This window comes from Perca fluviatilis, chromosome 23, assembly GCF_010015445.1.
Source record: "Perca fluviatilis chromosome 23, GENO_Pfluv_1.0, whole genome shotgun sequence".
NCBI classification, from domain to species: Eukaryota; Metazoa; Chordata; class Actinopteri; order Perciformes; family Percidae; genus Perca; species Perca fluviatilis.
The window spans coordinates 23,281,298-23,300,026 of NC_053134.1; the positions used below are offsets into that span (position 1 = coordinate 23,281,298).

Genomic DNA, 18,729 nt, shown 5'->3' on the forward strand with positions numbered 1-18,729 from the left:
ACTTCACTTAAAATACATGATTATCTGGCCGGGTTGGCTCGGTGGGTAGAGCAGGCGCACATGTACTGAGAGGTTTATGCCTCGAAGCAGAGGTCCAGCGTTCGAATCCGACCTGTGACGATTTCCTGCATGTCTTCCCCCTATCTCTCCCCTTTCTCACCTAGCTGTCCTGTTAAAAAAAGAATAATAAAAAAAAGAATACATGATTATTGTCATAGTGGGACACTTTAAAAGCACTAAATATAGTTAGGAAGTGCATTTGTAGATCACTTGAAATATTACAGAGTCATACTGAATTAACAGTTTATAGTAACAGTATGTACAAAATGTACTTAAACACAACTTTAAGTTGAGCTGCAATGCCTTTTTAAGTGTATTTCCATTAGAATGGCGATACAATGCAATTGTACTGTAAGTGTGCTTAATTGCTCATGAATCTTGATTTTCATTAGTGTTTTTAGTGCACTTGAAGTTTGAAAAAAGTTGTTCCATTTTAGCATACTATTTACACTTGAAGTGTAGTCAAATAGATGTTAAGTTGAAGTTAATACATAATTGAATACACTTAACTATACTTGGATTTGACGAAAAAAGTACAAAATTTAGAAAATATACTTAGTACGCTTTATTAAAGTATATTTTTAATAGATTTCTTTTTCACCTGGGTGCTGTTGAGGATTTGGCTCGGTTCTGGACCTTCAGGCCCTAAGGCCTCTAAAATCTGACTCCAATTCAAACTTGTCCCAATTTGCCCCTCCTCAGTGTATTCGTTGATCCTCAACCAGTATACTGAAATTACTCTAGGAGACGAGATTCTTAGTTAACTCACTTTTATTAACAGTATTTTAAGATACAAACACATATGTGGGCTCGAACAAAAGACTAAGTATCTAGTTTAGAGTAAAGAATACAATAGTTGCCTCGATGTAGTAAACAGAAATGTAGAGTATCTCTGAAGCCGGCAGGGGTATGGAGTTATATTCCTATCTTTAATCAAGAGCGCATTCTTTCAATTTGAGAGCATTTCTCACTGATATTACGTTCAGATTTTGTAATAATTTCCCTCAAAACCTTGCTCTCACACTCAAATAGTCACTGCTCGCGCTTGGATTTGCTCTGCTTGTGCTCAAAGTTTGTGCTTTCCGCTTGGATTTTCTCTGCTTGTGCTTCAAAGTTGTGCTTCGCTTGTGTCGATTTGCTCTGCTTGCACTCAAACTTTCTGCTTGGACTCAGATATGTTGTTGTTTGGACAGATTTCCTGCTCTCAGCTTTGAACCTTCTCCTCGCACTCAGGCTGATTCTGCTCACTTGCAAAGTTTCTGCTCTCGGATTTCTCCTGCGGCTTGGATTTTTGTGTGTTATAACCCTATCAAAAGTCAACAACCAATAGAATGCCAGCTGTAGTGTTGACCAATGAAATGATCCCAACCCCGTTGAGGGTGCGTTCACTTTACTTTAGAACGTCTGTTGAGGGCGGCTGCACTGTAACCTGACTGTAACCAAGTTATATATACCCCCGCGCCGTTTATAGCTTTATTATAAGTATATGTCAACAATGTGCACAGAATGGTCGACGACTTTAACCTGCACCCCGTCAGGAAACGGGAGAAAGCTTTGAAGTGGGACGTATGAAGTTATGTCCACAACTACGAGGGTGAGTAACATAACTTAAGCACCTAGCTAGCTAGCTAGCATATGGCGCTAGCATATAGCCTAGCTTGATGTCCAGAAACAAATATATGTTCTTTATTGTATAGCTAGCTAGATTGAACGCATATATGACGGACAGTGTGTGTATATGTTATGACCCTACTTTGAATTTTTTCCTCGTTTGGTTAACCATGTTCCTGGGATTTGGCTAATTTCATGTTAGAGCCAGTAGTAAAACATAAACTGTAATATAACTGAAAGAACACAAGAAACTGGATTGTTTGTGTCGTTTTGCATCACTGTTGTTTGTTGTTCATCAGAATTTAGTCTTCATTCCTTCATATAACATTAGTTTGAAAATAGATTCATAGCAATCTGTATAAAACGTAATGTTAAGTTCAATTTTATCACTATAATAAAAACAGATCTAGAAATGATATGGTTTCTTATTTGCTCCTTAAATAGTAGTTATTTGTTTAATTGATACAAAGCAAACTGAACTGAAAAAACAAGTATTTTGTTTTACTTTCTTTTCATCCAGGTGGGGCTGAGGGGTTTGACCCCTGTTGATCTGTGTGTCATATCACCAACCCATGATAGCTAGAATTCACCCTGCTACTCCAGATCTACCTGCTGTATGTCTGGCTACAGACTACAACCATCTGCTCCAGATCTACCTACTGTACGGCTTGCTACAGACTACAACCATCTGCTCCAGATCTACCTACTGTATGGCTGGCTACAGACTACAACCATCTGCTCCAGATCTACCTACTGTACGGCTGGCTACAGACTACAACCATCTGCTCCTGATCTACCTACTGTGCGACAGACTACAACCATCTGCTCCTGATCTACCTGCTGTATGGCTGGCTACAGACTACAACCATCTGCTCCAGATCTACCTACTGTACGGCTGGCTACAGACTACAACCATCTGCTCCTGATCTACCTGCTGTATGGCTGGCTACAGACTACAACCATCTGCTCCAGATCTACCTACTGTACGGCTTGCTACAGACTACAACCATCTGCTCCAGATCTACCTACTGTACGGCTTGCTACAGACTACAACCATCTGCTCCAGATCTACCTACTGTACGGCTGGCTACAGACTACAACCATCTGCTCCTGATCTACCTACTGTTACGGCTGGCTACAGACTACAACCATCTGCTCCTGATCTACCTGCTGTATGGCTGGCTACAGACTACAACCATCTGCTCCAGATCTACCTACTGTACGGCTGGCTACAGACTACAACCATCTGCTCCTGATCTACCTGCTGTATGGCTGGCTACAGACTACAACCATCTGCTCCAGATCTACCTACTGTACGGCTTGCTACAGACTACAACCATCTGCTCCAGATCTACCTACTGTATGACTGGCTACAGACTACAACCATCTGCAAGTTTTGTTTGTAGTGAACATCATCAACAGCTGCACTTAAAGTCTCTTGGGTTCATATGGGACTTGGTTGTTCTCCATACTGCATCAAACACTGTATTATTTTTTGTGTTATATTAGTACAGACAACAGTAAGTATCATTACTTAATCACAGTATATATTATTCTGGTGTACACTGTTGACTTGACTCCATGCTATTGACTATACTTTAGCTTGCCACCTCAAAACTTTACCTTAATTGCTCTTGTATAGTTAATTTATCTTCTACTAGTTGTACATACCTCCTATTTAATTGAATTATTCTTAATTTGTGTTGCCATACCTGAATCATCCCTCTTGTGAACACTAGGCCTATCTTATCTTTATTCATAACCCTGCTCACAAACTCACCTGAACCTGGGTCATCTGTTTGCCAATATCAATGTTCCTGCTACAGTAAATCCTATAGGCACATTGTACTGCTTCACCGTAGTATGAACCATACACTTTTAAGGTTTTGTGTCAAATATTGTGCAATTTGTTATGAATTACTCATTGTTTTGACAAGGTAAATTAAAGCTATTTACCAAGTGTCAGCTCTGGTAAATTTAATTGTACTGTTTTTTTTTTATGGAACATGAAAAAACAATTTGCCTTGATCAGGGTTTTAATTTGTTGCAAATGCGAACATGGTTTTAATAATCTGTATCTTATTGCTCTGAAAAACTACAATGATTTAAGAAATAGCAGTGATACTTATCAACATTTATTGAATTGATTGAATATATGGACAGACATTACAGGCACCTATTCATGTCAACAGAGAAAACAATAATTTGTTCTCTCTTTTATCACTTTGATTATACGCTGATGGTGCAGAAAAGGGTGAAGTCCTTGTAGATCTCTGGCACTTTGAGGACAGACCAATCCAGGAACTCTCCACTGTTGTCTTTGTATAGTATGCTCCTATTAAAGACAGATTCATAGACATCAACACGTATTATATTAGGTGTACATAGCTTGCTTTAACATCATTACTATCTTACCTTACCTTCTCTGATTTGGTTTTGTGGACATCAGTATTTTTCTCTCCCAAGGCCCCGGTTGTGCACCCTGTGAATTTAAGCAAGAAACATAAGTGTATGTAACATGATTTTACTATTATATTATTATTATTTTTACAATTGCATTATTATCAGACTTGCCAACCTTCTTGGTTTGTGCTACTGCGCCTGTCCTCTGCACACAGGTGAGTGATGTTCTGACTGGCACAGGTCCATGCACATAGTGCAGCTGTGATGCAGCTCAACGGGTACTTAAGTCACACCTGGAAGAAGAGAAACAAACCAACAAAATACTTGTTCTTTCTGCTCAGTTTGCTTTGTATTAATTAAAAAAATTACATTTAAGTTGCAAATAAAGCATATCATCTCTAGATCTGTTTTATTAGTGGTGAAATTGTACTTAACAGACTGGGTCCGTGTACTTTTTCGTTCATTTGATTTTCATTTCATAAACAGGTATTAAAAAACAAATGGTTATTTGATTTTCGTTTTAAATCATGGGGATCAGACCTCCGGTGCTGGGTCTAATATTCTAATATTAGCTGCTGCAGCTAGCTAGCAGCTAGCTACCAACCCTGTGAGCTTGGTCCCCGCGGTCCGCTCCCCGGTGCTGACTGACTCTGGTCCGTCTGCAGAGCTGCGTTATCCGCTCTAGCTGACCTGGGAATCTACCGCGCCGTGGATTTATTCATATTTGATTTACTTTGCAGTGATATGCTATGCACTGATGTCAGGCAGGCTTGCTGCTGCTTTTAGTCTGAGCCTGTGAGATAACTAAACTTCCTTTGAATATAACGTGCATATAAATAGACGGAATAAATAAAAGTCCCCGGAAATAAATATAAGTAAAACATATGTATTTAGGCTATTGAACTATAATGACTAATGCCTATATATGTATTGCCTCATTTATGTATTTCATGTTCCATTTCATAGCCATATTTATTATGTAAAGGGGGCAAAAATGGACGATCAGTCGCTCAGGAAGTTATAGACTACAGTTTCCCTCAACAGCAGCCGGGACATTCTAACGCTTAACGTGAAAAAGCTTAACGTGGTAACTTAATGTACCTAAACAATGATCAATCAGATATCAATCAGTTATCAGTCACATAACGCGTCCATAATAATTGGACTTTGGGTTACATTTTTTGACAGTTTTCAGTGGTTATGAGGAGCAATATGAGAGAGAAATTTGGTAATCATTGATCATTGTTTAGGTACATTAAACCACCTCTATTTGTTTCTGGACATCAAGCTAGGCCATATGCTAGCTAGCTAGCTAGGTGCTTAAGTTATGTTACTCACCCTCGTAGTTGTGGACATAACTTCATACGTCCCACTTCAAAGCTTTCTCCCGTTTCCTGACGGGTGCAGGTGAAAGTGCGTCGACCATTCTGTGCACATTGTTGACATATACTTATAATAAAGCTATAAACGGCGCGGGGATATATAAACTTGGTTACAGTCAGGTTACAGTGCAGCCGCCCTCAACAGACGTTCTAAAGTAAAGTGAACGCACCCTCAACGGGGTTGGGATCATTTCATTGGTCAACACTACAGCTGGCATTCTATTGGTTGTTGACTTTTGATAGGGTTATAACACACAAAAATCCAAGCGCGCAGGAGAAATCCGAGAGCAGAAACTTTGCAAGTGAGCAGAATCAGCCTGAGTGCGAGGAGAAGGTTCAAAGCTGAGAGCAGGAAATCTGTCCAAACAACAACATATCTGAGTCCAAGCAGAAAGTTTGAGTGCAAGCAGAGCAAATCCAAGCGCGAGCACAAACTTTGAGCACAAGCAGAGAAAATCCAAGCGCGAGCACAAACTTTGAGCACAAGCAGAGCAAATCCAAGCGCGAGCAGTGACTATTTGAGTGTGAGAGCAAGGTTTTGAGGGAAATTATTACAAAATCTGAACGTAATATCAGTGAGAAATGCTCTCAAATTGAAAGAATGCGCTCTTGATTAAAGATAGGAATATAACTCCATACAGGGGGCAGTCGCGCTTGTTCCTTGCTGTGGTTACTATATGGTTACCTCCATAGTGTATATATCTATGGGTTACCACCAGAGAAGACGTCAATCCAGTAGTCCCGGAAGTATGGGTACGTAGCATTCAAAATAAAAGCCCCCACATTTTTATTTGCTGAAATTGGTTTAAAACGTGTTCTGTATCTAATCATCACACCCGCTAAAAGATCAGATTAATTGGTGATATAATAAAGTTAAGAGTTCCATTATATGTGTATTTTTATACTGTAGGGTATAGGTTGCATAACAACAGCAGCATGTAAGTGGTTTACAGGCAATTTAGGTATTGTGGGCTAGATTTATCAAGCCGTTTGCGCCTGTTTCCAGGCGCTAATTGGTCGCAAAGACGGACGTAACCGATGCGGGCTATTTACAAACAGGGCGCACTTGGGTAAAATCGCAGATTGTCTGCCACATGAACGAGGAGAGACAATTTTGCGCTTTCAATATGCGTTCGTGAGAGGGTCGTGGGAAAAGTGGGAGTTCCACCCAAAAAGGTGGGAGGATAAGCGCAAAGTGCGCCTAATTATATATTCCGTGGTATTTACAAAGACTGTCAGTAAGAGCGCGCCTCTATTCTGCGGGGGAAATTCTCCGCCTTTTAAAAGCAGGGTTACACCAGCCGCAATCGAGTTTCCTTGTAGACCTTTATGCCGCTGGTGAAATGGCAACAGTAATTTGAGCAAGACGAAGACATAGGCGAGGCTGACAATATTTTTAAACACAAGGATCACACTTTGTCAGTGAACACCACATCATTTAGCGTTACAGATCAAGCAGCCATGCAATATTAGAGTTACTGGAAGAAATCAAAGATGAAATTACATCTCCCACTCAGCGTTCACATCCCATTCCAGCAGTTTATTAAACTCCTCGCTACATTACAAATATATTGGCATCAGGATCATTTCAAACAGTCATAGCATCAGCAGTGGGGATATTGCAGTCTGCACTCAGCCGTATCATAGCACATGTACCGCTTTGCTACAGCGCAATCTACGGTATATTGGGCGGAGAAAGACGCTGATTGCCTGATGGGTGTCAGGGTTGATAAATACTACGCAAAATGTTGAAGCATAGCGTGCGCTATTACCTAACTCGCATAAACGGACGCAGCGCAAACTGCGCTAGTGTTAGTAAATCAGGCCCTGTGTGATTTGTTATTGCTACCCCTTCAGGTGTGTGTCAAATCAACCAGTACACACTCTCTCAGCGCATTAACATAAAGACCCAAGTAAATGTCACTTTTGTTTAGCCATTGAACTGAATTCCACAATGTATAGTCCCAGGCAAGCAAAACAGGATTATATTTATCTTTTTTTGGTATAACGCTAAGTCTGAAATGCATACCAGCCACATGTAGCTGGTATTAAGACCATCACAGAAGAGGGCATAAAGATCTGCGTCATTACTTCCAAACAAACTGTGTTTGGAAGTCTACGTGGACTTCTACGTGGTATTTTAACACAGCTGCCTTGCAGCAAAGACTTTACTTCCTCAGAAGAATGAATGCAGGCTCCCTCGACAGCTCCTTGTTAACTTTTACTAGTGTGCCACTGAAAACTGAATGTTTCAAAACAACATGGTACTCATATTGCACCAGTGTGATCATAACCACTCAACCACCACAACTTAAAACATTAGAGGACATCAACAGCACCCATTGCTTCCGGAAAACTCTCAAGGCTCCAACTTATTCCAGCAATTGCATGTTGGTTCCTCTGCCCTCTGCAGCAATACACAATATTTTAAACAAGCTCTCACAGCCCTTGCACATCTATTGTTAGTAATTGTTATTTCACTTAATTAGTATATAAAATATTTAGCTTCTCTGTCTGTGGGGGGAATGCCTCTTCCTCCTTGCCCCCCCGTGTTATATGTAAATGTGATAAATTATTTAGTTGTATTCTGTTGAACTTTTATTCTGTTGTAAAGCACTTTGGTCAGCTAACATTGTTTTAAATGTGCTAGAAATACAGTACGTTTCACTTGACTACACGTATTTTCTTATTGTATATAAGAGTTCACAATTATCAATAGCTTGGTTAAAAAGCTTCTAAAAAAAATCCACTCACAAGCAGTTTAAACTCAATCCATTTCAAGTAACAAGTATTTTTTAGTGTTTTCAGACGCTTTTATTCTGAAAACGCCCTTCCCGGAAGTCGTGGTCATGTTATTGCAGCGGATCAGAGCGCAGCTGTTTTGGGGCAGAACAGCCTGAGTCTTTAAGTCTCAGATACTGTATGTTAGCCTGTATGCCCACCGTCTCCTCCCTGTCTCTCGTCTCTCTAGCCCCATCTCTTTGCGGCTTGGCGTTGCTTCCTCTTCGGCGGCTGTCTCGTGCCGTTTTTGTGTGTTCGCGAGAGGATGGTTTTGTCAACATCCCAACAAGTCGCCATGGCTTTCACGGCTGTGCTTTTCACGTTCGTCGTGCTGCCCAGGATGTTTGGCGTCGGCGGCGGGACCGGGGCGAAGGAAACTAGGTTTGACCCTCGCTACACCCGAAAAGGTAGGAGAGCTCCCTGTCGTCGCAGAAGGAGAGGACACAGCAAGGCTCCTGGGTACTTATTGCTATAGTGATTTAGCCTAGCGCACTAGGCTCTCCACTTTATAGCATTAGCTATTGCGTGCGCTGACAAGGTTTCCCAAATTAAAGGTCATGCCAGAAGACTACAGGCAGATTGTCTGGTCAGAACTGAAGAGATTTTGTACCACACCACAACGTGTGATTGTGCACCGACATTCAGCGCCATAGAGTCCAATAAAGTCATTTAACGGTACAGTGTTTTTGTAAACACCATTGTACATTGCAATTGATGAAACCTTAGTACAGTGAAGTCAGTGTCTACACACATTCTCATCTGTGTCCATTAGGGCTGGGCAATATATCGCTATTATATCGATATCGTGATATGAGACTAGATATCGTCTTACATTTTGGATATTGTAATATCGTGATATGACACAATTGTTGTCTTTTCCTGGTTTTAAATGCTGCATTTCAGTAAAGTGATGTCATTTTCTGAATCCACTAGACTGTTGTAACTGTTCTATTATTTGCCTTTACCCTCTTAGTCATGATATCCACATTACTTTTGATTATTTATCACAAATCTCATTGTGTAAATATTTTGGGAAAGCAGCAATTGTCGACGCTACAATATCGCCACAATATCGATATCAAAGTATTTGGTAAAAAATATCGTGATATTTGATTTTCTCCATATTGCCCAGCCCTAGACTGTCCATAAGGTGTAAATCAGCATTAAGATGAGATGGTTTTTATCTTGGTTTGGACTGCTTCCACAATACTGACAGCTGAGCTAACCAGAGGACGCATGCTTAATGTTTTGTATATTTTATCTGTAGCTCATGCTTGTTGATAACAATGCACCTTTTTGTAAGACAGAACAAGAATCTTTAACTCCTCTTTTTTGTTATGGTTGTTCATTCTGTATTACATTCTGGAAGGACTTTGAGAATTTCATAATTTCTAAAACTACACATGCAATCACAGTTGACGTTGTCATCACCTACTTTGAATGTGTAGATAGGAACTTGTGTACTATTGTAAATCTTTTTTTATTTTATTAGGCAAGTTCCATATTCACAAAGCTAAATGTTCTAAGTCAATCTCATGTTTTAAATGTTCTTAATTTAAATAGATATGTACTTTGAGTCTCTTAAATTGGTAACGAATAAGAAAGGCATTCCCATAACTAATACCTACACAAATTATTGACTTAAGGAGCAGCTGCTGTCACCACTTTTAGAAGGGTTTTGTAAAGCTGACATTGAGCTCAGAGTTTAAAACACCTCCTCCACTCGAAAATGTGTTTAGTTCATTGTTCCATCACCTGGAGCTTCACTTTGCAGAGTGATGTATGTGCAGAGTTTGATACTAGAAGTCTGTTTCCACATGAATCTGCTGTTTCTCTGAGCTCACCTTAAATCTCAATTAAACACATTTACAACCAGCAGGATATAGTGACGTACGTCTGCTACTTGGGCGGAGTGATTTGCTCGCAGCACCTGAGAAGCCCCGTGGTGAGGAGCAGAGAGTTCGCGTGGAGTTCTTCGAGCATATCACTCCGCCCAAGTAGCAGAAGTAGCAGTGCTTCGCCTTTCTGAGAATATAGTTCCCAGTTTGTATACGGTTAGAAGATGGCTGTGTGTCATGTGACCTTGTTATTTGTACACGCTGTGACTATACAAATCACAACATGTAAATAGGAACATGTTGGCGTTATTTTGTCACTTATTGGGAGCAGTAGGCTAGATGGAGGATCTGTGCTAAGCTAGGCTAGATGGAGCCGGTTACCTCCATGATCTGTGCTAAGCTAGGCTAGCGGTGGGTGCGTCAGACAGAGTTACAACACGCACTGAGATGAAGGCGTATGGGTATTTATGGACTTATCTAACTCTGGGGGATACGGTGAATAAGACAAAGTCCCAATAAGTTGGCATGTTCCTTTTTAAACCCCTTTTTAGAAAAGAAATCTCCTGAAAACAAGCCTGACTTCCTGAAGTAAGCCTGTTTTAAATTTGTATGCGGTTTAATGAAACCACACACACACACACACACACACACACACATCTCTCTCTCTCTCACTCACTCACTCACTCACTCACTCACTCACTGACTGACTGTCAGACCTAATTTCTTCCACAGAAGCCTCACCATCTGTCCCCCTGTTTGTCCTCCGGTTGTGTTTGTAGCAGCAGGTCTGGGCCCGGGCGCAGTGAGAGGTCAGCCCATCGCCAACGCCCCCGGTACGCCTCAGACCCCCGAGAACATGCTGCAGATGAAGAAGCTGATGGAGCAGGAGCTGAAGAGTGACAAGTTCAAAACCAACAACAACAAGGGCTACGTGTTCACACTGATGCCTCTCTACGCCATCGGAGTTGGAGTGTTTGCAGCCTACAAGTTTCTGAAGGTAAGTGAAGGGCTGGGTATTAAGTTTGATCATTTTTAGGCACCGACCCAATTGCCCCCTTAGATTTAGGTATTTTAAAATGCCTCGTCATTCAAGACCAAATTTCAATACGTAAGGATAAATCCCATCAGCGTCAGTGAGCCAATAAGCATGCAGCGTGCTTCTACCAAGATCTAATAATTGTCTGTGATTGGCTGTCTAATGTTACACGTTGTAGAGACACGCAGGAAAATCTACATTACACACAGAGACGGGGGCTCACGCATAGTAGGAGCTAAAAAATAAAAATATTTTTGCCGTAGTGTAATTTCTTTTTGTTAAAATGAATTTCATAAAATTAGTATCAAAAAAAAGTATTGTTCAGGAAGTCGCGGTATTGGTATTGGTACCCGATTCCCAGCCCTACCTGCAACACCAAATGCCATTAAGATTATTTCAAATCAAAAACCAAATCTGTATCGCATCATTCTTTTCAACTCGCAGATCAAGTCTACAGATGACCAGGCACAGAAGGCCAAATTTGCAAAAGGAGCCAAAAAATCAGTGGAAGCAGGTGTGTATTGTGCTGCACTATGGTTTTGCATACCTGTGTTTTCTTTGGTCAAACATGTATTTAGTTACCGCGAGGGAGTGGGGAATAACTTCCGAGATAAGGTTTCTATTCTCTTGTGTGTATGTGTTTTGTGCAGAGAACCAGTTGAACGAGCTGGAGCAGAGGCTAGCGCAGACGGAGAGAATGCTCAACTCCATCCTCACACAGCTGGACCCGCTCACTAACTGGTAAAGGGAGGACCATTGTTAGTTTTCGTGCGCGTTGGTCTCCACCACGCCTTGTGCTCCGTTGTGGTTCTGAAACCTGATCTCCACTTTACGCCCCTGTCCGTTTCCTTTTAGCAGGCCTGCAGTGTAAAGGAGGTCACTGGCAGGCTTCAGAAATGATATTTTCTACTGTTTTCAATGTTTGAGACAGACTTTTTAAAAGTGACAACTTTTCTACTGAGAGTGTAGAAAAAATGGAGCATTGCACAGAATAGACAGATATAGAAAAATAAGAAAATAGTAGGCCAACACGGACTAAAAGGAATTAAAAACGTCCGCGCTAAATAAAAGGGGGAGGTCATTTAATGTCGGCTACTGGCGTACAACCACATCGCGCATTAAGTTATTTTATGAATGAAATAGACCTATTACATACCAGTCCCTCCAGAAAAACGTGATTATGTGATTGCATAATTCAATGCATAATCAGCCAAAGTCCGCATTTTTATGCCGGGGCCGCATTTTTTTCAAATACGCCGCACTTTCGCCGCATAAATTGCAGATTTCCGCGCAAAATATGCGGGGCTTGCATGATTTCATAATCCCCACATTTTCATTTATCTTAGCAGAAAGTTGAAAAATGTTGCGTTTACTTCACACGAGCAGCCATTTTCCCCCGTTGCCACGGGAACGTTATGAAGTGACGTAATTACGCGACGTGAACATCAGAAAAGCAGGGTGTTGTGGGAATCACTTTTTTTCTCTTTTTCATCAAACTGCAGTTTTCAAGTTCTGCAATTTTTGCAATGTCATCGCATAAAATTGCATAAATATCCCGCATATTCCATTGCATTTTTTAAGAAAACGTGCCGCATAATCAAGGATTTTTGCCCGCAACATTGACAAAAAAGCTCTACGTTTTTCTGGAAGGACTGCAATACCTGAGGGCCAGTTCGGGGACGTTTTTGAATGATTTACAATCCCGTAATTATCTCCATCTGTTGAAAGCCCGACCGAGTGTGACTTGCGTTATCGCCCGTTGTCTCACTTTCTTTTAGCTTTTAGTTGTTCTGTTTTTAATTTCCTTCTGTGCTGTGACGGGCCTGCCCCAGTATCAGCCATAACTACAGCAGATAACTTCTAAAATAACATTAAAATACAGTTAGGCCTATATAAAGAAATCTCCTGCTTTCTTTTACCTGGCTCCGCTGGCATATGCTGACACAGGCTTTTCTGTTGTTACACCGAAATCTGTGACCCGTCACAATGTGTGACTGTAGCGCCGTCTACCTGCCGCAAATCATTCTGTGGCTTCACGGGGAAAAATGGGACCGGGCAGAGGCATTAATAAAAACTATATAAAAATAGTGTTCTTTTCACTGTTAGTCTCGTTTGCTGTTACAGGTCATTCATGATTATCAGATGAAAAGTTTTCAGTAACATTCAAAAGTTACATATAGTCACTTTGACAAGCAGCAACGCCTACATTCCTTTTACTGGTTTTGATAGTAAATGTCCTTTTTTGAAGTGAGTTTCTTTTGCACTTTGTCTTGATGCTTTTGGTGTTTATTTTTTTTTGTTTGGAAAGCACTTCCAATTGCCTATCGCGGAAATGGGCTGTATTATATAGAGGTTTACTCCTCGATGCAGCGGGCCCGGGTTCGATTCCGACCTGCGGCCCTTTGCTGCATGTCATTCCCCCCCCTACTTTCTCCCCTTTCATTTCTTCAGCTGTCCCATCAATAAAGGCTTAAAAATGCCCCAAAAATAATCTTAAAAAAAGAAAAGAATAGCAAAACAACGGCAAGATAACTTCGGTGTATGTCCGAACAGCACGTAACACAGACTACCGCGGCAAGCCTAGGGCTCCTGTGTCTTAAGAATGCTATTCATTAAATGAGCTTATTAATTGGATAACATTATTACTTGGCATCAGATGGAAATGTTTGCAGTGATGCAATGTTTTACTACCTGCTCAGAGCAGCTCCTCTGAGATACATTTTGTTTTCACTCCCGGATTCTCTTCAGTGTGAAGTCGGTGGCCCAGGATCAAAAGAACGAGATCATGTCTCAACTCCAGACCATCCGGCACCTGATGAAGAAGAGAGGAATGGACTGTCCACCCCTCAACATCAACGGTGGGCTGATCAACTCTCTTTGACTTGGTGCTGCAGGACTTTAGGAATTAGGACTAGTAAACCGGTGGGACTAGTGAGCTCAGGCATCACAAACCTTTAGTCACAATCAGTGTCAGAAAGAAATGGGGGGGGGACAAAATACCCCCAAAAAGGTGACTGAGGAGCAGAAATTGCCCCCAAGATTTTGAAAAACAAATGTATAAAAAAATAAACCTTTTTACTCATATTGACACAAGGTGGGGATTACTGTATGCATTTTAAACGGGGCTCATTTCACATAAAAAAAAAACTTTATACACTCATTACTATTTTTTAAAAGTGCCAACCAAATTTTGTAAATGCCCCCAATTTATTAGACAGTGATTCTGAAAAGTTTCCTACACTGGTCAAAATGTTAGCATGTATAATGCAGTATGTTAACTGATGATGTTGTAACTGCACTTTTCCCAAAGACCCAAAGCAGCAAAATGCAGGCTAGATAGACAATTGAAAATACAGCCGTGCACGCAAAGTGTGTTGGTGTGCCATCAGCTGTGTGTGTTTTGTTGTGATAAACCAAATTTCAAATTCAAATTGAGCAGCCACATTGAGACACATCTCTAAAAAAACAAACAAAAAGAAAAGTGTTTTGCATCTGATTTTACATTTACAAATGTGGTCGAAGTCTAATTTGCACAAAGATCAGAACAAAACCTTGTAGCAGTGTCTGATGACTGGTTGGATGCAAGTTCTCATTCTACACTTTTTACCTCAATATTGATGAGCGGCGACATAATGTGACAATATTATACAGCAGGGAGGGATATTGATACATGCAAAAGACATTAATTCAAAAGGGATTTTTGAAGAAAAGATACAATAAAAAACATAAGACAAAGATATACTGTATCTTATAGCTTATATATGAAAAACGTTAGTTAACATAGTTTTTTTATTTAAAGAACCGGCTATGCTGCACATTTTACACTTGCAATATGAACATGTCCGTGCTCTCTGGTGGCGTATGTGATGGTAACACAGTTTCTAAATGACTGCCGACACATCTTTGGCATTTCTGTGGAACAATTTCTTGTTACTAATAAGACAGGCATACTAATCTCTTTGTGATACGCTTCTATCAGCTGATAAAAATCAGACGGGCGCTACTATTGTAGATACAACTTCTATTATACGAACAAGCTGTCGTTTGTTCGTATAATAGAAGTATGACGTGTGCTGCGGTGCTTTCTTTTTTTTTTTTTTTTGCGGTTTCCTATCAGAATCTGCAGCTTTTCACTGCAACAGACACACCAGCTGCTGATTTTACTATCACACCTTCAGCCTCACAGCCAGCTGCTGCTGAGTTTCAAAACCAGCCATTAGAAACAGGCCTCTGTTCCCCAGATTTCTAAGTACATCTCACCATCTTTAAGTAAGAAGCCTCCCTGTTTTCTTCCTGTTTTAATTGGCTGTTGATTTGGTTTAGTACAAGCTCCACATTTCCTCCATGAATTTCTATTGATGAATTTAGTATTATGTACACAATGTTCCACTGCACTGATTATATCATTACAGTAACCGAGTCCTCCCACTCTGCTGCTTTGAGTTAATTTGAACAGAAATGCGGTGTCTTTCCATTCCCTGATTGTTTCCTGTTTTTCTTCCATGTTGCCATTTTACTCTGCCATTAATCTATCTCAATTAAGCTTAACCCTGCCTGCATGATGTTTCACATTAAAAGCTGTCTAGCAGTTCATAGGACATTAGTCTCCCATAGCCAGCTCTATCTCCACAGCGCTGTGGAGATAGAGCTGGCTACACCACACATACATTCTGGGATAGGAGAAAAAAAAAACTCTTGAGTTGTTTGCTTTTCTTTAAACCAAGAACAAATGTTCTTCCAAACTTGCCATTCACAGTGTGTAGTTTGATAGCTCAGATTTGTTATTGTTTCCCGTATTCCCATATTGAAGGCGTGTGGATGTCAGGCTTTATCCTGGAAATGTACTTCCCTTTATCCAGACTAATAGGACCCCTCCCCATTCCTGGTATCCCCAAGGAAGTGTTAAGTTTTATTGACTGTAACTGAGAGCTACAGTCGGTAACTTTGAACAAATATGATAAAAAGTTATTTCACTATATCCTGACCGTACTACATGAATCAGATCAATCTGTGAAAAGCTCAAACTGTCAAACTAGGCAGGGCTGATCAAATATTAATCACGATTCTGTGACTGCGTCATCTATTTCTGTACTCCGATGTTTTCAGAAACCTATTTTAGTTACTGTTAAGCTGTAAAATGAGAATGTTTGCTTCAGCAGGTCGGCCGGTGGGCGGTCCCTTGTCATTTAACAGCTAAACAGAACATGTGGTTTGACATTTTAATTGCAGTTCACGAGTGACACTGTGCTAGAGACTCCTCTGCTCTGATTGGTTGTTAATCTTTGGCCGTGGTGGAAACTTTGAAACGCCATCAGGAGCACTAGGAGCAGATTAATAACATATTATTGTTATTTTTTTTTATATACAAAAGTTAGCTACTGAACCTTTAACAAAAGTGGAAAAACAGCAGAATAGAAGTGACTGAAAAGACTCAGTGAACATTATTTCTGATAATAAAAGAGAATCCCATAGCAGAAGAGTATATCTTTATACCGTTGTGCTGATAAAATTAGTGATGTGTAAATTTATTATGTGAGCTTTTGTAAAGTGAACGACATATTCTGTTGATAATCAATAACATTGCGTAAATCCTCTAGTAAAAGCTGGTTTTTAGATACAGAAAAATCCCAGTCTCAAAGAATAGCCGGATACGGAAATGTAAGACAGAGGACGGCCAATTACTTCATGTCCTATGGTCCTGTGATAATGTCCAGGATTTTTGGACCGGGATACATGATAACCTATGTCGCAGGGACCCAGGTTCCATTCAGCCCAAGATGATTTGTTCTGGGAGATGGGTCAGTCCTAAACGGGATGGATAAACGCATAAGAAGCTGGATCCAGACTAGTTTGATGATAGCCAGACAGATTATTTTAAGAGGATGGAAGAATGAAGGGGTGCTGTCTATCCAGGAGTGGGCTTGTGAGATGGCTAGGGTGGCGGCGTTGGAAGAGATGTCATATAAACGGTTTGCCAGATTGGATGTCAATACTAGAAAATGGGGAGAGTACATTTCTTTTTTTAACTTTCTGGAGGGCTCCTAGGGGAGAGACATGTATGATGGGCTTATGGTGTTGTCATTTATACATATGTTTATGGATGGTTGTCTATTTTGTTACTATTTTGTTGAATGGTCTTAAATATTGTGGTTACTGTGTCATCTTCATCTTTGATGTTGCAAGTCGTACGTTCTCGGACACAAAGAAATTAAGGCCAGACGCTACAAAAGCCAGGCATAAAAAAAACTCTTGAGGATGGTTAGAATGACCTGTACTCTATCACTTGTCTTCCAGAGGCATCCTGCGAGCGTAACCTTGAGGACCTCATAGAGAAACTGGAAGCCAACGACACCTCGGCAGCCAAAGCTTCCCTGGTGGACAAGCGGGCCTCTCAAGGCGCAGCAGAGGCGTCAGAAAAAGTCTACCAGAAGCATTTGGAAGCTAAAGATGAAGCCGCAACGGAGGGTGAAGAGATGAAGCAGCTCATACCAGAGGAATCAGACGGGGGAACAGAGGAAGAAGGGAAGGCGGAGGAAGCGGAGGAGGAGGACGGTAAAGAAGAAGAAGAAGAAGAAGAAGAAGAGGAAGAAGGGTTGGAGGGCTCTGAGCTCATGCCTTCACTAGAGGACTCATATGAGTCAAACATTGAGGAGGTCGGAGCTGAACAGCGCGCGCCCGGCCTCAGGCGACGCAACAGGCCCGACTAAACTCACCGCAGGACAGAAATGTGACAGATTATTATTAATATTTATTACCTGAAAAGGCTGTCTACATATTCACCAAAAACATATATTGTACTCATAAGAAACTATAACCTCCTAAGGAAAGCTCCCTAACAGCAAACGCACACACTACCGGTCAAAAGTTTGGGGTCACTTAGAAATTTCCATTCCACTCCATTATAGACGGAATACCAGCTGAGATCAGTTGCATTGTTTTTTTAAACAGGGCAGCAGTTTTCAGATTACATTATGTGTTTATATAATTGCAAAAGGGTTCTCCAATGTTTTCTCAGTTAGTTTTTTAAAAATGATCTCCGATTAGTAAACAGAATGTGCCTTTTGGACATTGGATGAATGGTTGCTGATAATGGGCAATGTAGATATTGCATTAAAGATCAGCCACTTCTTTCTACAGCAGTCGACAACCCTTTTGCAATTATGTAAGCACACAATGTAATCTGAAAACTGCTGCCATGATTAAAAAAACAATGCGACTGATCTCAGCTGGTATTCTGTCTGTAATGGAGTGGAATGGAAATTTCTAAGTGACCCCAAACTTTTGACCGGTGGTGTACATAGGGCTCTGTTTTCCTGTTGCACTCACAAGGACGGTGTATCCAAGTGCTTCTGCTATTATTGCTCATATAGGTGCAGTGTGCTGTGTGCAAAAGGGTTAGGTGAAGTGGATTAGGTGATTATTCGTCCTCTCAGTCAGTCACATTACTTGTCTCATACCTTTTTTCTTTTATATATTTTTTTTAAACAGCTGTGCTAATCATTGGCGCATGAAAAGAACGACTCACCGAGCAGCAAATTTGGCGCATTACAAATCTGCAGCGGAAGTAAACTGATCTGCCTTCTAAAGCTTAATGTACATTTATGGGGGAAGTATAAAA

General features: G+C 40.7%; 1 protein-coding gene across 2 annotated transcripts; it reads left to right on the forward strand.

The window, feature by feature from the left end:
- Window positions 1-8,280: 8,280 nt before the first annotated feature.
- ccdc107 (coiled-coil domain containing 107) lies at window positions 8,281-18,021 on the forward strand. 2 transcript variants are annotated; one of them, XM_039791645.1, is made up of 6 exons: window positions 8,281-8,644; window positions 10,858-11,072; window positions 11,556-11,625; window positions 11,762-11,852; window positions 13,860-13,969; window positions 17,406-18,021. In XM_039791645.1, the coding sequence occupies exons 1-6, from the start codon at window positions 8,503-8,505 to the stop codon at window positions 17,816-17,818; spliced, it is 1,041 nt and encodes a 346-aa protein (XP_039647579.1). In that variant the 5' UTR covers window positions 8,281-8,502; the 3' UTR covers window positions 17,819-18,021. The 2 variants fall into 2 exon arrangements, with proteins under 2 accessions (XP_039647579.1, XP_039647578.1); XM_039791644.1 differs by having other exon boundaries at window positions 8,282-8,644; window positions 10,855-11,072; window positions 17,406-18,020.
- Window positions 18,022-18,729: the final 708 nt, after the last annotated feature.